General features: G+C 45.1%; 1 protein-coding gene across 1 annotated transcript; it reads left to right on the plus strand.

Moving 5' to 3' along the window:
- The first annotated feature begins 9177 nt into the window (after positions 1 to 9177).
- Positions 9178 to 18275, plus strand: LOC124023964. The gene is made up of 9 exons (XM_046338126.1): positions 9178 to 9867; positions 13100 to 13309; positions 13700 to 13771; positions 14011 to 14040; positions 15240 to 15430; positions 15556 to 15644; positions 16007 to 16187; positions 16691 to 16785; positions 17021 to 18275. The coding sequence occupies exons 1-9, from the start codon at positions 9569 to 9571 to the stop codon at positions 18143 to 18145; spliced, it is 2292 nt and encodes a 763-aa protein (XP_046194082.1). The 5' UTR covers positions 9178 to 9568; the 3' UTR covers positions 18146 to 18275.
- Positions 18276 to 19973: the final 1698 nt, after the last annotated feature.

Here is a 19973-nt window from a genome sequence, read left to right on the forward strand (position 1 = left end):
TGATGTCTCAGGGGGGTCGGTGGCTGTTGCAACATGTTGCAACATTGTAAACGCTCATCATTAGTCTGTGTACAATGGCTGTTGATTCATTCATTTAAATGTCATACAATCACATGTTCTGCAAATTTCATTTCATATATTAATTCCCATACAGCATAATTGTCTTCCCATACAGCATAATTGTCTTCCCATACAGCATAATTATGTCTTCCCATACAGCATAATTGTCTTCCCATACAGCATAATTATGTCTTCCCATACAGCATAATTGTCTTCCCATACAGCATAATTGTCTTCCCATACAGCATAATTATGTCTTCCCATACAGCCTAATTATGTCTTCCCATACAGCCTAATTATGTCTTTCCATACAGCATAATTGTCTTCTCATACAGCATAATTATGTCTTCCCATACAGCATAATTGTCTTCCCATACAGCCTAATTATGTCTTTCCATACAGCATAATTGTCTTCTCATACAGCATAATTATGTCTTCCCATACAGCATAATTGTCTTCTCATACAGCATAATTATGTCTTCCCATACAGCATAATTGTCTTCTCATACAGCATAATTATGTCTTTCCATACAGCCTAATTATGTCTTCCCATACAGCATAGTTGTATGTCTTCCCATACAGCATAGTTGTATGTCTTCCCACACAGCATAATTATATGTCTTCACACACAGCATAATTATGTCTTTCCATACAGCATAATTATATGTCTTCACACACAGCATAGTTGTATTTAGTTGTATGTCTTCCCATACAGCATAGTTGTATGTCTTCCCATACAGCATAGTTGTATGTCTTCCCATACAGCATAGTTGTATGTCTTCCCATACAGCATAGTTGTATGTCTTCCCACACAGCATAATTATGTCTTTCCATACAGCATAATTATATGTCTTCACACACAGCATAGTTGTATTTAGTTGTATGTCTTCCCATACAGCATAGTTGTATGTCTTCCCATACAGCATAGTTGTATGTCTTCCCATACAGCATAGTTGTATGTCTTCCCATACAGCATAGTTGTATGTCTTCCCACACAGCATAATTATGTCTTTCCATACAGCATAATTATATGTCTTCACACACAGCATAGTTGTATTTAGTTGTATGTCTTCCCATACAGCATAGTTGTATGTCTTCCCATACAGCATAGTTGTATGTCTTCCCATACAGCATAGTTGTATGTCTTCCCATACAGCATAGTTGTATGTCTTCCCACACAGCATAATTATGTCTTTCCATACAGCATAATTATATGTCTTCACACACAGCATAGTTGTATTTAGTTGTATGTCTTCCCATACAGCATAATTGTATCTCTTCCCATACAGCATAATTATGTCTTCCCATACAGCATAATTATGTCTTCCCATACAGCATAATTGTATCTCTTCCCATACAGCATAATTATATGTCTTCCCATACACTGAATGACAGACAGACAGACAGACAGACAGACAGACAGACAGACAGACAGACAGACAGACAGACAGACAGACAGACAGACAGACAGACAGACAGACAGACAGACAGACAGACAGACAGACAGACAGACAGACAGACAGACAGACAGACAGACAGACAGACAGACAGACAGACAGACAGACAGACAGACAGACAGACAGACAGACAGACAGACAGACAGACAGACAGACAGACAGACAGACAGACAGACAGACAGACAGACAGACAGACAGACAGACAGACAGACAGACAGACAGACAGACAGACAGACAGACAGACAGACAGACAGACAGACAGACAGACAGACAGACAGACAGACAGACAGACATCTACTGTATAACACAACACTGGTATGTTTTCAACCCTGCGGGCAACGTTTTCTGTGGACCCCGTGTGTAGTGAGCTAATCAAACCACCTCTATTATATCTTGGGTGTTAACACCAAGCAGAGCCAACAGAGCCTGGAGAAATCTCTGCATCTATTCCACATGTATAATGCAGCAGCAGGAAATGGATTCCAGAGAGCAGAGCAGCTCTTCAGTTGAGGCTGAACAGGCTGATTGGTCACTGGACTTAATCTATGCCCCAAATGGGACCTATTCCCTGTTATAGTGCACTGCTTTTGACCAGAGTTCATAGATAGTACTGCACTATATTGGGAATATGGTGCCATTTGTCAGAGTGTCACAAGGCAACCCTATTCCCTATATACTGTAGTGCATTACTTTTGACCAGAGCCCTATGGGAGCCTATTGGCCCAAAATAAGTGCACTAAATAGAGAATAGGATGCTATTCGGGATGAGAGCTTAGGTCTGGGTCAGCTGCATGAAGTGATACATCTCTGTGTTTTGCTGAGACTTTGGACAAGGTCTCACGAGAATCCCAATTAAGGAGCTAATGCTGAATATATTTCCTTAAAACAGTTGGTAAACCAGGCATGTCTAAGGCTTCTTGGCAAACACTCAATGTTTACGTCCAAAATGGCACCCTATTTCCGATGTAGTGTACTACTTTGACCTGGGCCCGTCGTGCATTATGTAGGTTATAGGGTGCCATTTTGGACGCCCCCACGTCACGTCCGAAATTGTATTGATTATGAGGGATGCGGGGGATGGAACGGTTGCCTAGATTCTAGAATAAGGGCAGGGCATTGTAGCCTAGAGGTGTGTTGTTTTTCATGGCGGGTCGATGTTTTTATTGATAGACGCAGTGTGCATTGAAACATGGAGCGGGAGAGCGCCTGTTTTTAACAAGGTTGACAAGGTTCTAATCAATAAAACCCCCTTAGCATTGACCAATTTATTAAATTAGTAAACAAAGAAAGTCCTACTTCTATTCTTGATACTGTGAGAAATTGATCCTCAAACTAGGCCAATTGCTCCTGGACAAAAGCCGTTCTTGTGTTTTCTGGAACAACCCGATCCTCGCATAGACTCAGCACCGCGGACAGCTAAAGGAGAGGATATATTCAACGCCGCGAAATCCAGCCTTTGATCCCGATTCCATTGTGATTTCACAGGAGAAGGTGACCTCCTCTGACGTAATCAACAACGCATGATTGTACTGCCTCAAACCTGTACGGACCGCAAAGAACATCTCAGCGACAGCGAGGCCTTCGCTTCATACAACTCTGACAGTTCTTTCCGATCTAAACCTAACAATGGCGTTGCCGTTGGGAACATAAGGTCGGTAGACCTCTTCGCGCTGAAGTACATTACCCCGTTGACCCAATTTATTCTGGGTCAGTCTTTGATGTCTTGTAGAGAAAAACAACACATAGGCCTGCATGTGAAACGAACATAAAATTAGAAAATACTGCAGTCAGTCGTGTGCGAATGTTTAACAACATAAATAGAGCGAATTCAATGCGTAGTATTCTAGCGGTGTATCTATCCTGTCATTCTAATGTTATGTGCGCATGCAGGTGAGTGCAGGCCTATATACATAAAAGCATGGATAATGAAGGCTATACACTGTGACCTGAGGTCTGGATTAGTTCACGTGTGTGTGTGTGTGTGTGTGTGTGTGTGTGTGTGTGTGTGTGTGTGTGTGTGTGTGTGTGTGTGTGTGTGTGTGTGTGTGTGTGTGTGTGTGTGTGTGTGTGTGTGTGTGTGTGTGTGTGTGTGCGTGTGCGTGTGTGTGCGTGCGCGTGGAGGAACATGAGTAGCTATGCAGTAACCAGAGCCCACCTCTGTCATTGAACCCATCTGTTGGCATCAGACACTGCCTCATGCTAACCTGTTTCCGTTTCAGGCTTTGTGAGGCTGGTCATTCTTCTCTCTGCTGCTACACTGAGCTGTGTCACGAACCGGCTCAAAGCCCGTAACAAAGGGAGACAACGTGGAGATAAGGAGTAGCAAAATCTATATTTATTAAATAAGTAACTAAGTGTAATATACAATGGTGTGTGTAATCAGTAATCAGTAGTGTAAGTGAGTGTTTTGCATGCATGAATGTGATAATGCAGGGTGATGAAAGGTGCCAAAGCAAACAAACAAACAGCCACCAAGAACCACAACACAATCTACAACGGGTGTCTGCATGGAGAGAGACTCCTCCATGAATGTGGAAGAGGTCTATTTATCCTGGGAGACACCTGGCCCAGGTGTTTCCCATGTAGCTGACGACCCTCTCAACTCCGCCCACCGGCATCCTAATAAGGAAACAAGAACAACGACAGAATACGGCAGACAGAGTGGGAGGGTCGTCACATTCCCCCCCATAAAACCGGGGACCAACAAGGACCCCGGAACAACATACCAGCCTCCCGCGTCCCAAATTGACACAGGCCTCTGCGTCCCAAATTGACACAGGCCTCTGCGTCCCAAATTGACACAGGCCTCTGCGTCCCAAATTGACACAGGCCTCTGCGTCCCAAATTGACACAGGCCTCTGCGTCCCAAATTGACACAGGCCTCTGCGTCCCCAAATTGACACAGGCCTCTGCGTCCCAAATTGACACAGCCTCTGTGCCCCAAATTGATGAGGGTTTACGTGTTCACACTTACAATTTGCCCCAGCCAACCTCCTCCCCAGACCTCAGCAACCTTCGCACAGGAAGCAACATTTAAGAGGAAAGAAACAAGACCAGGAGGGAGCAGACAGGACAGAGAGAACATGACAATACGAAACAATGGTCAGTCACGTAAACATTAGGAACAGGGCGCACGAGAGAGCGCATCAGCAATCACGTTTTCAGTCCCCGGATGTGCCTCACATCGAGATGGAATGATTGTAAAAATAAACACCATCGCATTATCCTCTGGTTTGGACACATCATGGACCTCAAAAAGTGAGGGGGTTATGGTCGGTGTAGACCACAATAGGTACTACCCTGCAATATACAATCGTCAGGACCAGGAACATCTTCCTCCTCATGCACAGGTCTAGCACGACAAGAACCCAAGGAAACAACGGTATCAGCCAAAAGAACAGGTTTACCGTCCTCTGTAGAATCCCACTGTTCAGTCTCAGAGGAACGTGCATAATAGGGTTTTAACAGATTTACATGGCACAGCTGGTGTGCTTTCCTCCGTTCTGGAGTGGCAACTAGATAATTTTGCTCAGTGTACTGGCGCACCACTGTATATGGACCTTGAAATTTGGCTTGAAAAGGAGAACCAACAATTGGCAGCAGAGCAAGAACCTGGTCACCTGGACTAAAGTGACGAGGCTCAGTTCGGCGATCAAATATGCCCTTCATCCTCTCCTGTGAAGATGATAACTTCTCTTTAGCCATTTCACCAGCGGCATACAGCCGTCGCCGGAAATCACACACATACGAACACAGGGACTGAGGAGGCTCGGGAGACTTCCAGTCATCCTGGAGAACAGATAAAAGTCCACGCACCCTATGTCCAAACACAAGGTCATTTGGACTGAAACCTGTGCTCTCCTGTGAAACTTCCCTAGCGGCTAACAGTAACCAAGGCAACCCCTCCTCCCAATCCTTATCCATCTCAGTACAATAAGCTCTCAACAAAGACTTAAGTGTTTGATGGAAACGTTCCAGTGCTCCTTGACTTTGCGCGTGATAGGCGCTAGACACATTGTGTTTAATATGGAGCTGTTGAAGAACCTGACCAAACAGATTAGAGGTAAAATTAGATCCTTGATCACTCTGAATGACCTTAGGGATTCCAAACAATGAGAGAAACTGAGTCAAAGCTTTTAACACCGATTTAGTCGTGATAGATCGGAGAGGATAGGCAGCAGGAAACCTAGTGGTCTGACACATCACAGTGAACAGGTAACTGCTACCCTTTTTAGAACGAGGCAGAGGACCCACACAGTCAATAATCAGATACTCAAAAGGTTGGCTGAGTACAGGAATAGGAAACAATGGTACTGGTTTAATAGCTTGATTAGGCTTACCAGTTAATTGACAGGTGTGACAAGTTTTGATAAAATCAGAAACATCCTCTTTAATCTAGGCCAAAAGAAATGTCTTAATATGCGATTGTAGGTTTTCCTCACCCCCATATGTCCAGCAACGTCGCTGTGAGAAGTTTCCAACACCAACTCACGAAGCTTAACTGGTACAACAACTTGACTAATTGCCTCCCCCAGAAAAACACTATCATGAGACACCCACTTTCTCATCAGGACATCCTCTTGGAGGAAATAGCCATGGGCGACATCTCCCAACTGTTCTATAGGCACAATTTGATCACGCAACTCTTCCAACGTGGGGTCATCCCGTTGAGCATTGATTAGATCTGAGCGGGTTACAGATAACGGGATAACAGGGAAGACAGTGACATACTTTGTATTATTATCATTAGTCGGCGCAGTGACTAGTTCGCCACGGCTCATAGAACGTGTCACTGCACCCGCAGAGAACACCTCTGGGAAACTCTGTACACTCTCATCAGGAATCCCAACAAATGACGGCTTAGTGGAAACCACTAGAGATGGAAACACGACTGGCCATACACGCTCACCTGCCAAGTTATTCCCAAGGATAACGTCGATACCCTCAATAGGCAACGAAGGACGCACCCCCACAACAACTTCACCCTTCACCAGCCCACAATCCAACATCAGTTTATGCAATGGAACTGACAGAGTGTTCAAACCTATTCCCCTAATTAGAACACTATTCCCTGAATCAGTCTCAGCAGAAAAGGGTAACACAGACTCCAACACAAATGATTCAGAGGCACCTGTGTCTCTCAGGATCTTCACTGGCACTAAGTCTTTACTTCCTAACATAGACACAAAACCTTCTGTAATGAAAGGTAAATAGTCTGGATCAATATGGACTTTCACATTCTCCTGGGCCTGAGGAAATGAGTCAAGAATGAACTGATGTGGAACAGGTGCAGCTAACGCAGCAGGCTTAGATTTAGCGTAAGCACCCTTTGACCTGAGAAGTGGACATTCGTTTTTCCAATGACCTGAACCTTGACAGTAGTGACACTCCTGCCCAAAGTCAGCCTTACCATGGGAGTCAGGTTCAACCCTAGTTGAATAGAACTCTGCCCGAGAACCAAAGTATCTCGGTGAGCGAAGCCCAAATCTATCCGAATGCCCCCACTCTTTCCGAATACGGGGTTTTGCAAAGACACTTTTGTGAGTCAACACATACTCGTCCGCCAAAACCGCAGCTTCAGCAACATTCTTTACTTTCTGTTCATTAATATAAGTGGCAATACGATCAGGAATTGTGTCCTTAAATTGCTCTAACATAATCAGGTCACACAGCCCTTGGAAAGTCACAACTGCAGAGGCGGAACACCAGCGATTAAACTGTAAAGATAACTGTCGCGCAAACTCAACATGAGTCTGGTTATCGTCCCTTTTTAAAGTTCTAAATCGTTGGCGGTAAGCCTCAGGGACCAATTCATAAATCTGTAACACAGCTGTTTTAACTTTATCATAACTGGCACTGTCGTGTACACTAAGAGCTGAATATGCTTCCTGCGCTTTACCAGTCAACACACACTGCAACATTAAAGTGCGGTCAGAATCAGGCCAACTCCTAGCGTCAGCAACCCGCTCAAACAACGAAAAGAATGTCTCGGGGTCCCTTTCATTAAACCGAGGCAATAACCGCAAGTTCCCAACAATATCAAATGTCTCTGGGGCATGACCAAAAGCGGAACTACCCCTAGGTAAATCTGGGTCACCTTCCCAAAACAAACTCTCCCCTGAGATCTTTCCTTCCCTAACCAACTCTATACGTTCTTGTTGCAACTTGATTTTAGCACGCTCCATATCTTGTTTAAATGCCAATTCCTTTTCATATTTCACACGATCATGCTCTAGCTTCTCACGATCATGCTCTAGCTTCTCACGATCATGCTCTAGCTGTAACAAAAGCAGTTCTTTCTGCTGTTCAAAAAGAAGGCTACTAGGACTAACCGATGGAATGGCCATTGTAACGTTATGGGGAGACAACAAATCCTTAGCAGAGGCTGGCCCGGTGGTAACTTCAAGAATACCACTCTCCATCAGATTGGCTTTCAATATCAACCTAATAGAATTCTTTAGACGTTTATCACTAATCTCAACCTTGTAGTGTTCCGCGACCTTCAACAGCTGTTCTTTAGTACCTAAATCTAACAATTCCTCTGATGGAGAGCGAATGAACTTATCTACATAAGACGCCATAATCACACAAATTTTTTTTTTTTATCGCTTTTCCCTTCTGCTGAGCACACCAGAACACAACCCGAGAATTGACAATCACCCTGAGCACCACAGAAGAGAGATGAGATATGGAGCTTCCCCAAAACCTACAATAACTCAACCCTAGTCTTCGTGCAGATTTGCGGTGGGAATTTACGCACTGTAGCCCGCTGGCAAGGAAATAGAACTCCCCAGCATGCTGGCAAATTCCACCAAGCCACGGATGTGCCCCGAGACAACTGCTCAGTCCACAGACACCACACAAAAATAACAAACATTAACCATGCCCAACATATTCCAAAAAATGAAACACGTCGCTAAACCTATCAGGGGAAAAAGGCTATAGCTCCGGGTAGCAAGTTCCACTACCCTACCCAAATCTCCCACCGAGGTACACAGCAGATTACTCACTTCAGACTGACGTCCCAACAGAAAGTAAAACAAGAGTTCAGGCTAGGCAGGGCCTGGAAACTAACCATTATACTCTCTCCAACACAGCACACAAACCAAACAACAAAGGCAACCAATACTGGGCCGATCACACTCAAACACAATATTCAATCCAAACACGTACCTCCACGGTCTCCCAAACCAATAGTTCAAAGATCCCGGTCGAGCCCCCACTTGTCACGAACCGGCTCAAAGCCCGTAACAAAGGGAGACAACGTGGAGATAAGGAGTAGCAAAATCTATATTTATTAAATAAGTAACTAAGTGTAATATACAATGGTGTGTGTAATCAGTAATCAGTAGTGTAAGTGAGTGTTTTGCATGCATGAATGTGATAATGCAGGGTGATGAAAGGTGCCAAAGCAAACAAACAAACAGCCACCAAGAACCACAACACAATCTACAACGGGTGTCTGCATGGAGAGAGACTCCTCCATGAATGTGGAAGAGGTCTATTTATCCTGGGAGACACCTGGCCCAGGTGTTTCCCATGTAGCTGACGACCCTCTCAACTCCGCCCACCGGCATCCTAATAAGGAAACAAGAACAACGACAGAATACGGCAGACAGAGTGGGAGGGTCGTCACAGCTGTGATATTATCACTGGGGAGACTCCATGACACTTCACTGAGCTGTGACACTGATATTATCACTGGGGAGACTCCATGACACTTCACTGAGCTGTGACACTGATATTATCACTGGGGAGACTCCATGACACTTCACTGAGCTGTGACACTGATATTATCACTGGGGAGACTCCATGACACTTCACTGAGCTGTGACAGTGTGATATTATCACTGGGGAGACTCCATGACACTTCACTGAGCTGTGACGCTGTGATATTAGTAGTATCTTAATGTATGGTACAGGTCCTGCTGAGAGCACAGACACAGAGATGAAGCCTGTGTGCTGCTCAGCCTAGACAGTGGATAGGGTGTCACTAACCCAGATCCTGTTGCGGACGCTAGCCTACTGCTGTTGACAACGCCATCGTCACTATGACCAGCCTAGGGATCCAGCAACGTCCCACTGACCACAGACAGATAGGGAGGACTCCTTTACTCCTGTCTCACAAACAGAGGTCCTCCTCCTCCCTGCCCCTCCTGAAACGCCTGCACCAGGCTGGGGGGCCGTATGCTGTCGCTGAGCCCCAGACAGACCCGCCGTCGCTGGGTGACTACTTCTCCCTCCTCCAGCGACTGAAAGAGGAGACTTACATGTACAAACAGAACAAGGATCTGAAACAGGTACAGAGCAGGACACCATGGAAACAGCCTCACTCTCCACCTCTGGCCAGGTAAGAGAACAGTCTTATCCTCCTGCATGACTCCATTTGGTTTGCCAGTATATTTGGTTATTGTACTGTCTGTGTTGTACATCATGTCTTGGTGCACTATGTACTGTCTGTGTTGTACATCATGTCTTGGTGCACTATGTACTGTCTGTGTTGTACATCATGTCTTGGTGCACTATGTACTGTCTGTGTTGCACATCATGTCTTGGTGCACTATGTACTGTCTGTGTTGTACATCATGTCTTGGTGCACTATGTACTGTCTGTGTTGTACATCATGTCTTGGTGCACTATGTACTGTCTGTGTTGTACATCATGTCTAGGTGCACTATGTACTGTCTGTGTTGTACATCATGTCTTGGTGCACTATGTACTGTCTGTGTTGTACATCATGTCTTGGTGCACTATGTACTGTCTGTGTTGTACATCGTGTCTTGGTGCACTATGTACTGTCTGTGTTGTACATCATGTCTTGGTGCACTATGCACATCATGTCTTGGTGCACTATGTAATGTCTGTGTTGTACATCATGTCTTGGTGCACTATGTACTGTCTGTGTTGTACATCATGTCTTGGTGCACTATGTACATCATGTCTTGGTGCACTATGTACTGTCTGTGTTGTACATCATGTCTTGATGCATTATGTACTGTCTGTGTTGTACATCATGTCTTGATGCACTATGTACTGTCTGTGTTGTACATCATGTCTTGATGCACTATGTACTGTCTGTGTTGTACATCATGTCTTGGTGCACTATGTACTGTCTGTGTTGTACATCATGTCTTGGTGCACTATGTACTGTCTGTGTTGTACATCATGTCTTGGTGCACTATGTACTGTCTGTGTTGTACATCATGTCTTGGTGCACTATGTACTGTCTGTGTTGTACATCATGTCTTGGTGCACTATGTACTGTCTGTGTTGTACATCATGTCCTGGTGCACTATGTACTGTCTGTGTTGTACATCATGTCCTGGTGCACTATGTACTGTCTGTGTTGTACATCATGTCCTGGTGCACTATGTACTGTCTGTGTTGTACATCATGTCCTGGTGCACTATGTACTGTCTGTGTTGTACATCATGTCTTGGTGCACTATGTACTGTCTGTGTTGTACATCATGTCCTGGTGCACTATGTACTGTCTGTGTTGTACATCATGTCCTGGTGCACTATGTACTGTCTGTGTTGTACATCATGTCCTGGTGCACTATGTACTGTCTGTGTTGTACATCATGTCCTGGTGCACTATGTACTGTCTGTGTTGTACATCATGTCCTGGTGCACTATGTACTGTCTGTGTTGTACATCATGTCCTGGTGCACTATGTACTGTCTGTGTTGTACATCATGTCCTGGTGCACTATGTACTGTCTGTGTTGTACATCATGTCTTGGTGCACTATGTACTGTCTGTGTTGTACATCATGTCCTGGTGCACTATGTACTGTCTGTGTTGTACATCATGTCCTGGTGCACTATGTACTGTCTGTGTTGTACATCATGTCCTGGTGCACTATGTACTGTCTGTGTTGTACATCATGTCCTGTGCACTATGTACTGTCTGTGTTGTACATCATGTCCTGGTGCACTATGTACTGTCTGTGTTGTACATCATGTCCTGGTGCACTATGTACTGTCTGTCCTGTTATGTACATCATGTCCTGGTGCACTATGTACTGTCTGTGTTGTACATCATGTCCTGGTGCACTATGTACTGTCTGTGTTGTACATCATGTCCTGGTGCACTATGTACTGTCTGTGTTGTACATCATGTCTTGGTGCACTATGTACTGTCTGTGTTGTACATCATGTCTTGGTGCACTATGTACTGTCTGTGTTGTACATCATGTCCTGGTGCACTATGTACTGTCTGTGTTGTACATCATGTCTTGGTGCACTATGTACTGTCTGTGTTGTACATCATGTCCTGGTGCACTATGTACTGTCTGTGTTGTACATCATGTCCTGGTGCACTATGTACTGTCTGTGTTGTACATCATGTCCTGGTGCACTATGTACTGTCTGTGTTGTACATCATGTCCTGGTGCACTGTGTACTGTCTGTGTTGTACATCATGTCCTGGTGCACTATGTACTGTCTGTGTTGTACATCATGTCCTGGTGCACTATGTACTGTCTGTGTTGTACATCATGTCTTGGTGCACTATGTACTGTCTGTGTTGTACATCATGTCCTGGTGCACTATGTACTGTCTGTGTTGTACATCATGTCCTGGTGCACTATGTACTGTCTGTGTTGTACATCATGTCCTGGTGCACTATGTACTGTCTGTGTTGTACATCATGTCCTGGTGCACTATGTACTGTCTGTGTTGTACATCATGTCCTGGTGCACTGTGTACTGTCTGTGTTGTACATCATGTCCTGGTGCACTATGTACTGTCTGTGTTGTACATCATGTCCTGGTGCACTATGTACTGTCTGTGTTGTACATCATGTCTTGGTGCACTATGTACTGTCTGTGTTGTACATCATGTCCTGGTGCACTATGTACTGTCTGTGTTGTACATCATGTCCTGGTGCACTATGTACTGTCTGTGTTGTACATCATGTCCTGGTGCACTATGTACTGTCTGTGTTGTACATCATGTCCTGGTGCACTATGTACTGTCTGTGTTGTACATCATGTCCTGGTGCACTATGTACTGTCTGTGTTGTACATCATGTCCTGGTGCACTATGTACTGTCTGTGTTGTACATCATGTCCTGGTGCACTATGTACTGTCTGTGTTGTACATCATGTCCTGGTGCACTATGTACTGTCTGTGTTGTACATCATGTCCTGGTGCACTATGTACTGTCTGTGTTGTACATCATGTCTTGGTGCACTATGTACTGTCTGTGTTGTACATCATGTCCTGGTGCACTATGTACTGTCTGTGTTGTACATCATGTCCTGGTGCACTATGTACTGTCTGTGTTGTACATCATGTCCTGGTGCACTATGGGAACTACATGTAGCTTAGCTGATGGAAAGAAATCCTTTAGTCTGTCATAGACTTGATGGTCAGAGATGTTATGAATGATGTCACATGGGAATGTTAGCGGGTCACATCTGAACAGGACTGTCGTTGGGAACCCTAGTCTACGTCCCAAATGCCATCCTATTCCATTTACAGTGCACTACTTTTGACCTGTCCAAATAGGGAATAGGGTAACATTAGAGATGACCTTGACTTGTTCCTCAGCAACAGGTTTAAATGTCCTCTTGCAGTCCTCTTCCCAGAGGCCCTAGCAGCAGAGTCCCACCACTTCCTGGAGTTCCCAGTAGCAGCAGCAGGGTTTTACCGTCGGGTCGTACCCAGAGTAGACTGAGCCAGCACTCCAGCCACAAGATGGCGTCCTCCTCCCAGAAGAGTAAACACACCCCTGCCATCATCAAGGGCCATCGCCACTTAAGCTACGGAGGATCCGTTCCACCGGAGTAAGATTATCATTAGGACCATGACTTTTTAATGGCGGAAACTTCTGATTTACTTGAACCCTTCTGAGTATCAAGCATTCAGTAGCATTCAGAAAATTATCTCTCAAAATAATATAAACATTTTTTTAAACTATCCCAAGTGTGAGCCAAAGTCATTGATCTTGAGTAATTGTGAGATTGTGGATTGATTGAAAATGTACTAACCATTTTTCTCCTTTGAAATGTCAACATTCACCTACCAAGGGTATGCTGTATTTGTTGGGTTTGTGTTCCAAATGGCACCCTATACCCCTACACTGTGCACTCCTTTTGACCAGTAGTGCACTCTATAGGGAATAGGGTGCCATTTGAGAGGCAACTGAGGGTTCTTCTCCTTTAATGTCTTCACAGGAACATCACCATTCAACAGTTTTATGACCTTACACCTACCAAGAAAAGTAACGTCCGCCTCAACGACCAGCTGTAGGTTGCCTTTTACATATAATAATGTGTGTCCCAAATGGCACCCTATTCCTGATGTGGTGCACTATTGTTGACCAGGGCTCATATGGTTGTGGTCAAAGTAGTGCACTATAAAGGGAAGAGGGTGCCATTTGGGATGAACTGCTATAGTTCATCACTTGACCATGGCTGAAATCCTTTTTACACCAATATAATGTTCATATTGATTATCTTCTTATTTGACAAACATTTATTTTCAGTATACCAAAACCAACAGACATCAACATCGGGTAAGTACTCATTCTGTGATCTAGATCAGTTTCTCATTCTCAATTGTTACAGTACGACTGGAATATCCTTCAACCACAGGGCTCTTCAACCCTGTTCCTGAAGAGATACCATCCTGTAGGTTTTAACTCCAACCCTGTTCCTGGAGAGATACCATCCTGTAGGTTTTAACTCCAACCCTGTTCCTGGAGAGATACCATCCTGTAGGTTTTAACTCCAACCCTGTTCCTGGAGAGATACCATCCTGTAGGTTTTAACTCCAACCCTGTTCCTGGAGAGATACCATCCTGTAGGTTTTAACTCCAACCCTGTTCCTGGAGAGATACCATCCTGTAGGTTATAACTCCAACCCTGTTCCTGGAGAGATACCCTCCTGTAGGTTTTATCTCCAACCCTGTTCCTGGAGAGATACCATCCTGTAGGTTATAACTCCAACCCTGTTCCTGAAGAGATACCATCCTGTAGGTTTTCCCTCCAACCCTAATCTAGCACACCTAATTCTAATAATTAGCTGGTTGATAAGCTGAATCAGGTCAGTTACAACTGGGGTTGGTGTTAACCTACAGGAGGGTAGCTCTCCAGGAACAGGGTTGGAGTTAAAACCTACAGGAGGGTAACTCTCCAGGAACAGGGTTGGAGACCCCAGTTCTACAGAAACTTCTTATATACAGTTGGTCTCTGCTTCCTTTATTGTTATGCCCTCCCCCTCAACAGTAAGATCATTATAAAATGTATAGGATTAATATCCGTCTAACTGCTTACTGTATATGAAATGTTGTCTCTGTCCTTTATTGCTCTGCCCTCCCAACAGAGAGTGGAGAAAGGACACAGTTTATAGTGCTAATATCATTTTACACTGACTGCTTCAATACAGTTGTACTGGCTGTCCTCCCTTCACTGCTTTGCCCTCCCTCCCTCCCTACAGAGAGATAATGATACAGTTGTAATGGCTGTCCTTCCTTCACTGCTTTGCCCTCCCTCCCTCCCTCCCTACAGAGAGATAATGATACAGTTGTAATGGCTGTCCTTCCTTCACTGCTTTGCCCTCCCTCCCTCCCTACAGAGAGATAATGATACAGTTGTAATGTCTGTCCTTCCTTCACTGCTTTGCCCTCCCTCCCTCCCTACAGAGAGATAATGATACAGTTGTAATGTCTGTCCTTCCTTCACTGCTTTGCCCTCCCTCCCTCCCTCCCTACAGAGAGATAATGATAAAGGTTCCAATTCCAAAAGAACATCCGTATCAGGCCCACATCTCCCGCTTCGCCCTGTTCCCAACGTTCCGCTCACCAGACGACCCCGACACAGGCGTGAGAGCTGCGTCCCTACGACCCCTGAACCCCCTCGTCCCGTCCTCTGCTCCAGAGGTCACCGTGCTGAGAAAGACAAAAGGTGGTGTGCGTGTGCAAACTGCATGTGTGTGTGTGTGTGTGTGTGTCTGCGTGCTTGCCCGTATAAGGTCGCACACACAAGCACAAGCCTCATTCCCAGATGAAGTGTCTTGTCTTCAATCCCAGGAGGTCCTTATCGTCATGAGGTACTGGAGGCACCCATGACAACCAGGAAGAAAACCATCTCATGGCCAGGACAGCATGGCTTCCTGGATGTGAGTAGCTACAGTACAGTCATTTAGCACAGCCAGGTTTCCCTCTCACTGTACACAGAAACATGTGCGTCCCAAAATAGCACACTATTCCCCATAGAGTGCACTGCATAGGGCATCGAGTGCTATTTGGGAGGCAGAATATGATCCTTAATGTTATAGTTCATCTCATCTGACCAGTGAAGCCCAATTCCTTAATGGTAGTCTATTCCTTAATAGTACCCTATTCCAGGGCCCTGCTCAGAAGTAGTGCACTTTTAAGGGAATAGGGTGCCATTCGGGAAACAACCTAAGGAAGAAGGTCATATGCACACTACATCTGTTCCCGACACCTGTGTCCTGTGTCACCTTTGTCTCTCTCTCAGCACCCCAAGCCAGTTAATGGCGAGGCCCAGACCCAGGTATTCTACCCTAAGTCCCAGAAGACAGTGTTTCCCAACCCCACATTGCGTGACTGGGACGTCACGCTGTCTGAACGAACAGCCAACATGCTCCGCAACGTGGAGAAGTCCCACTGGGTCACCTCATACCAGCTTCACTACACAGGTATAGAGAGCAGAGCCCCGAACACGCAGGCTGTATCCCAACAGGCTTCCTATTCCCTATGTAGTCCATACGGCTCTGGTCAAAAGATGTGTCCTCTATAGGGGACAGGGTGCCATTTGAGACGCTACTAGAGACATGGGGGAATACCCAGACTAGTTGGACCAGGAAACTGGCAGCCCGCGGATCAATTGAACAATTATTATTGTAGATGTTTTTAGGAACTCAGTCAGGGTCTCAACCTCCTGTTAAGAGTTAGACTAGTAGAATACACAAGGTGCACGTTTTGATATTTGGTTGAGGATCAGCAGTTTCTCTACAGTCACTCAATTAGCCCCATGTCCGCTATCATTGTTTAGATGGGTTAGATTAGATGAGTTAGTCTCGCCAGCTATCTAAACTATAGTAATCATGGTGGAATCACCGACCGACGGCCCATTGATCTGGTTAGTCTCACTCAGATATCATATTCAATATGACAAGCATGTCATGTGTTTTTACTCCAGGCTCTGGGCCTACTAATCCCTGGAGGTTGGATGACTACCATGAGAACACCGTTGACATGATCACTGGGAAGATAACTCCCTACACAACACAGCTGGTATGTACAAGTAACACAGGAAACGCCTGAATATACAGTGCTGTTGTAATATTCCTACATTTAACTGCTTCGCGAGAATATCACATTATTAGCCTCCAAACCTTCTTTAACTTCCCCAACTACCATAGAAATAGTTTTAGGCTGCTTAAAAAAAAACAGTTTTTCTTCAGTATCACTTTACTCTGATGACTGAACGAGACAAACCTCCTAACAAACCAGTGCTTGTCTCTCTCAGAGGGAGCGATCCCACCCCGTCCTGCTGCCCCCTAAACCACGAGACGGGCGCAAGGCCAGAATACGCCAGGGCCGTCATAAGGTGGAGAGCACCTACCGCCCTCCTGTCACTGCCCCAGCAGCAGAGTCCCACAGCACAGACCAGACTTCCTCACATAATCACCCTGCTGGGCCTCTGGGAACTATGTCTGGTCACCAAAGTCATCAGGAGATAAAGGGGAACCCTTCTATTCAGGACGGCCATCCCAACAACAGCCACGGCCACTCAGAGCTCAGTCTAGCCAGGCCTGGGGCTGGAGCTGTGTCTGTGCCGGAGCCTGCTCAGATGTCTGGCTATGTGTTCCCTGGTCACCACCTTCAAGATCAAGGCTCCAGGTGTGAGAGGTGTGGGGAGGAGAGGTGTGAGTGCCAGGTCAAGGAGGTCAGAGAAGGGCTCTATCACCCAGGGCCAGGGGCATCAGACCTCCAGCAGAGCAGCCAGGCTCCTAGAGCCTCCCTGGAGAAGGTCACAGACACAGAGAGCTCTCTGGCCTTGTACAGCTGCCAGCTGCCCCATTCTCCCCTGAATGAGACCACAGAGGTCACCAAAGAGAATAACACCCAGAGAGAGGTATGGTACGAGGACGTTCCTAGCAGCAAGAAGCAGAGCTACACAGCATCAGGGGGTAGGGTGTTCAGCCTGAGCCAGCCAGCTCCAGCATTGGCTACTAACAACACAGGGGCGGCATATGAATCTGAGACAGAGCTGTCTGCTGCTGATCTGGTCTCTCCCAACATCCGTAACTGGTGTTCAGGTGGGAATGTAGTTCTGGGTTCTGAGATGACTGTCAATCAGACCCTTGAAGAACAGGATTGGGAGTGGCAGAACAGAGAGATCCCCGTCCCACGCAGTATCTCCAACCCCTGTATCCAACCCCGTCCACATGCCCTGCCTTCCACCCACCCAGGGGAGAGGGGCCGGTGCCAGCTGGCCCTGTTGGAGCTCCAGGACTCCTTCAGTAAGTCAGAGGTCCACCGTCTCTTCCACAGCTCCCTCCAGGGGGGCGCGGTCCACCTGCAAGACAATGTACACACCGGGAGAAAGCACCGCTTCTACGGCTTCAACTCCTTCTATTTCCACAACTGAGCACTGTATTGTAGACCTACCACTATGCCCACAGTCTGTAGGGAGTGGAAGACATCAGAGGGCTTAGTGAGTTGAATGGGTCTACGGTCTACAACGTTCTCTCTTCATGATGGGAAATCCAACCATATACTGTCGCTACTGACATGTTTTGCTCAAAGCTACTGACATGTTTTGCTTATGATGTCTGTCTTATCATGTCTGTCTTATCATGTCTGTCTTATCATGTCTGTCTTATCTTGTCTGCCTTATCATGTCTATCTTATCATGTCTATCTTATCATGTCTATCTTATGATGTCTATCTTATCATGTCTGTCTTATCATGTCTGTCTTATCATGTCTGTCTTATCATGTCTGTCTTATCTTGTCTGCCTTATCATGTCTATCTTATCATGTCTGTCTTATCATGTCTGTCTTATCTTGTCTGTCTTATCATGTCTGTCTTATCATGTCTGTCTTATCATGTCTATCTTATCATGTCTATCTTATCATGTCTATCTTATGATGTCTATCTTATCATGTCTGTCTTATCATGTCTGTCTTATCATGTCTATCTTATCATGTCTATCTTGTCTGCCTTATCATGTCTGTCTTAACATGTCTGTCTTATCATGTCTGTCTTATCATGTCTATCTTATCATGTCTGTCTTATCATGTCTGTCTTATCATGTCTATCTTATCATGTCTGTCTTATCATGTCTGTCTTATCATGTCTGTCTTATCATGTCTGTCTTATCATGTCTGTCTTATCATGTCTATCTTATCATGTCTGTCTTATCATGTCTGTCTTATCATGTCTGCCTTATCATGTCTATTTTATCATGTCTATCTTATGTCTATCTTATCATGTCTGTCTTGTCTGCCTTATCATGTCTATCTTATGTCTATCTTATCATGTCTGTCTTGTCTGCCTTATCATGTCTATCTTATGTCTATCTTATCATGTCTGTCTTATCATGTGGATCTTATGATGTCTATCTTATGATGTCTATCTTATGATGTCTGTCTTATGATGTCTGTCTTATCATGTCTGTCTTATGTCTATCTTATCATGTCTGTCTTATCTTGTCTGCCTTATCATGTCTGTCTTATCATGTCTGTCTTATCATGTCTGTCTTATCATGTCTGTCTTATCATGTCTGTCTTATCATGTCTGTCTTATCATGTGGATCTTATGATGTCTATCTTATGATGTCTGTCTTATCATGTCTGTCTTATGATGTCTGTCTTTCCCTGTGCAGATGGTTCTAATAAAATCATCCAGAAGTAGTTTACATGCTTTGAGTGTATATATGCGGCACTATACATGACACAATGACAGATGGAATGACTGATGAACACATGAAAGGGACACATTTATGGTCTGTTTAGAAAGCGTAAAGAAGTCTACAGATGACTAATAATACAAGTGGACCAAGGAGTCCACCTCAGACAATATACTGATGTGCATGTAGCCAGATACCAGATACAGAGTCAGATACAGAATCCAGATACAGAGCCAGATACAGATACAGAATCCAGATACAGAGCCAGATACAGAATCCAGATACAGAATCCAGATACAGATACAGAGCCAGATACAGAATCCAGAAACAGATACAGAATCCAGAAACAGAGCCAGATACAGAGCCAGATACAGAGCCAGATACAGAATCCAGAAACAGAGCCAGATACAGAATCCAGAAACAGAGCCAGATACAGAGCCAGATACAGAGCCAGATACAGAATCCAGATACAGAGCCAGATACAGAATCCAGATACAGAGCCAGATACAGAGCCAGATACAGAATCCAGATACAGAGCCAGATACAGAATCCGGATACAGAGCCA

The sequence above is a fragment of the Oncorhynchus gorbuscha genome, unplaced genomic scaffold (assembly GCF_021184085.1).
Source record: "Oncorhynchus gorbuscha isolate QuinsamMale2020 ecotype Even-year unplaced genomic scaffold, OgorEven_v1.0 Un_scaffold_1740, whole genome shotgun sequence".
In the NCBI taxonomy this organism is placed as follows: Eukaryota; Metazoa; Chordata; class Actinopteri; order Salmoniformes; family Salmonidae; genus Oncorhynchus; species Oncorhynchus gorbuscha.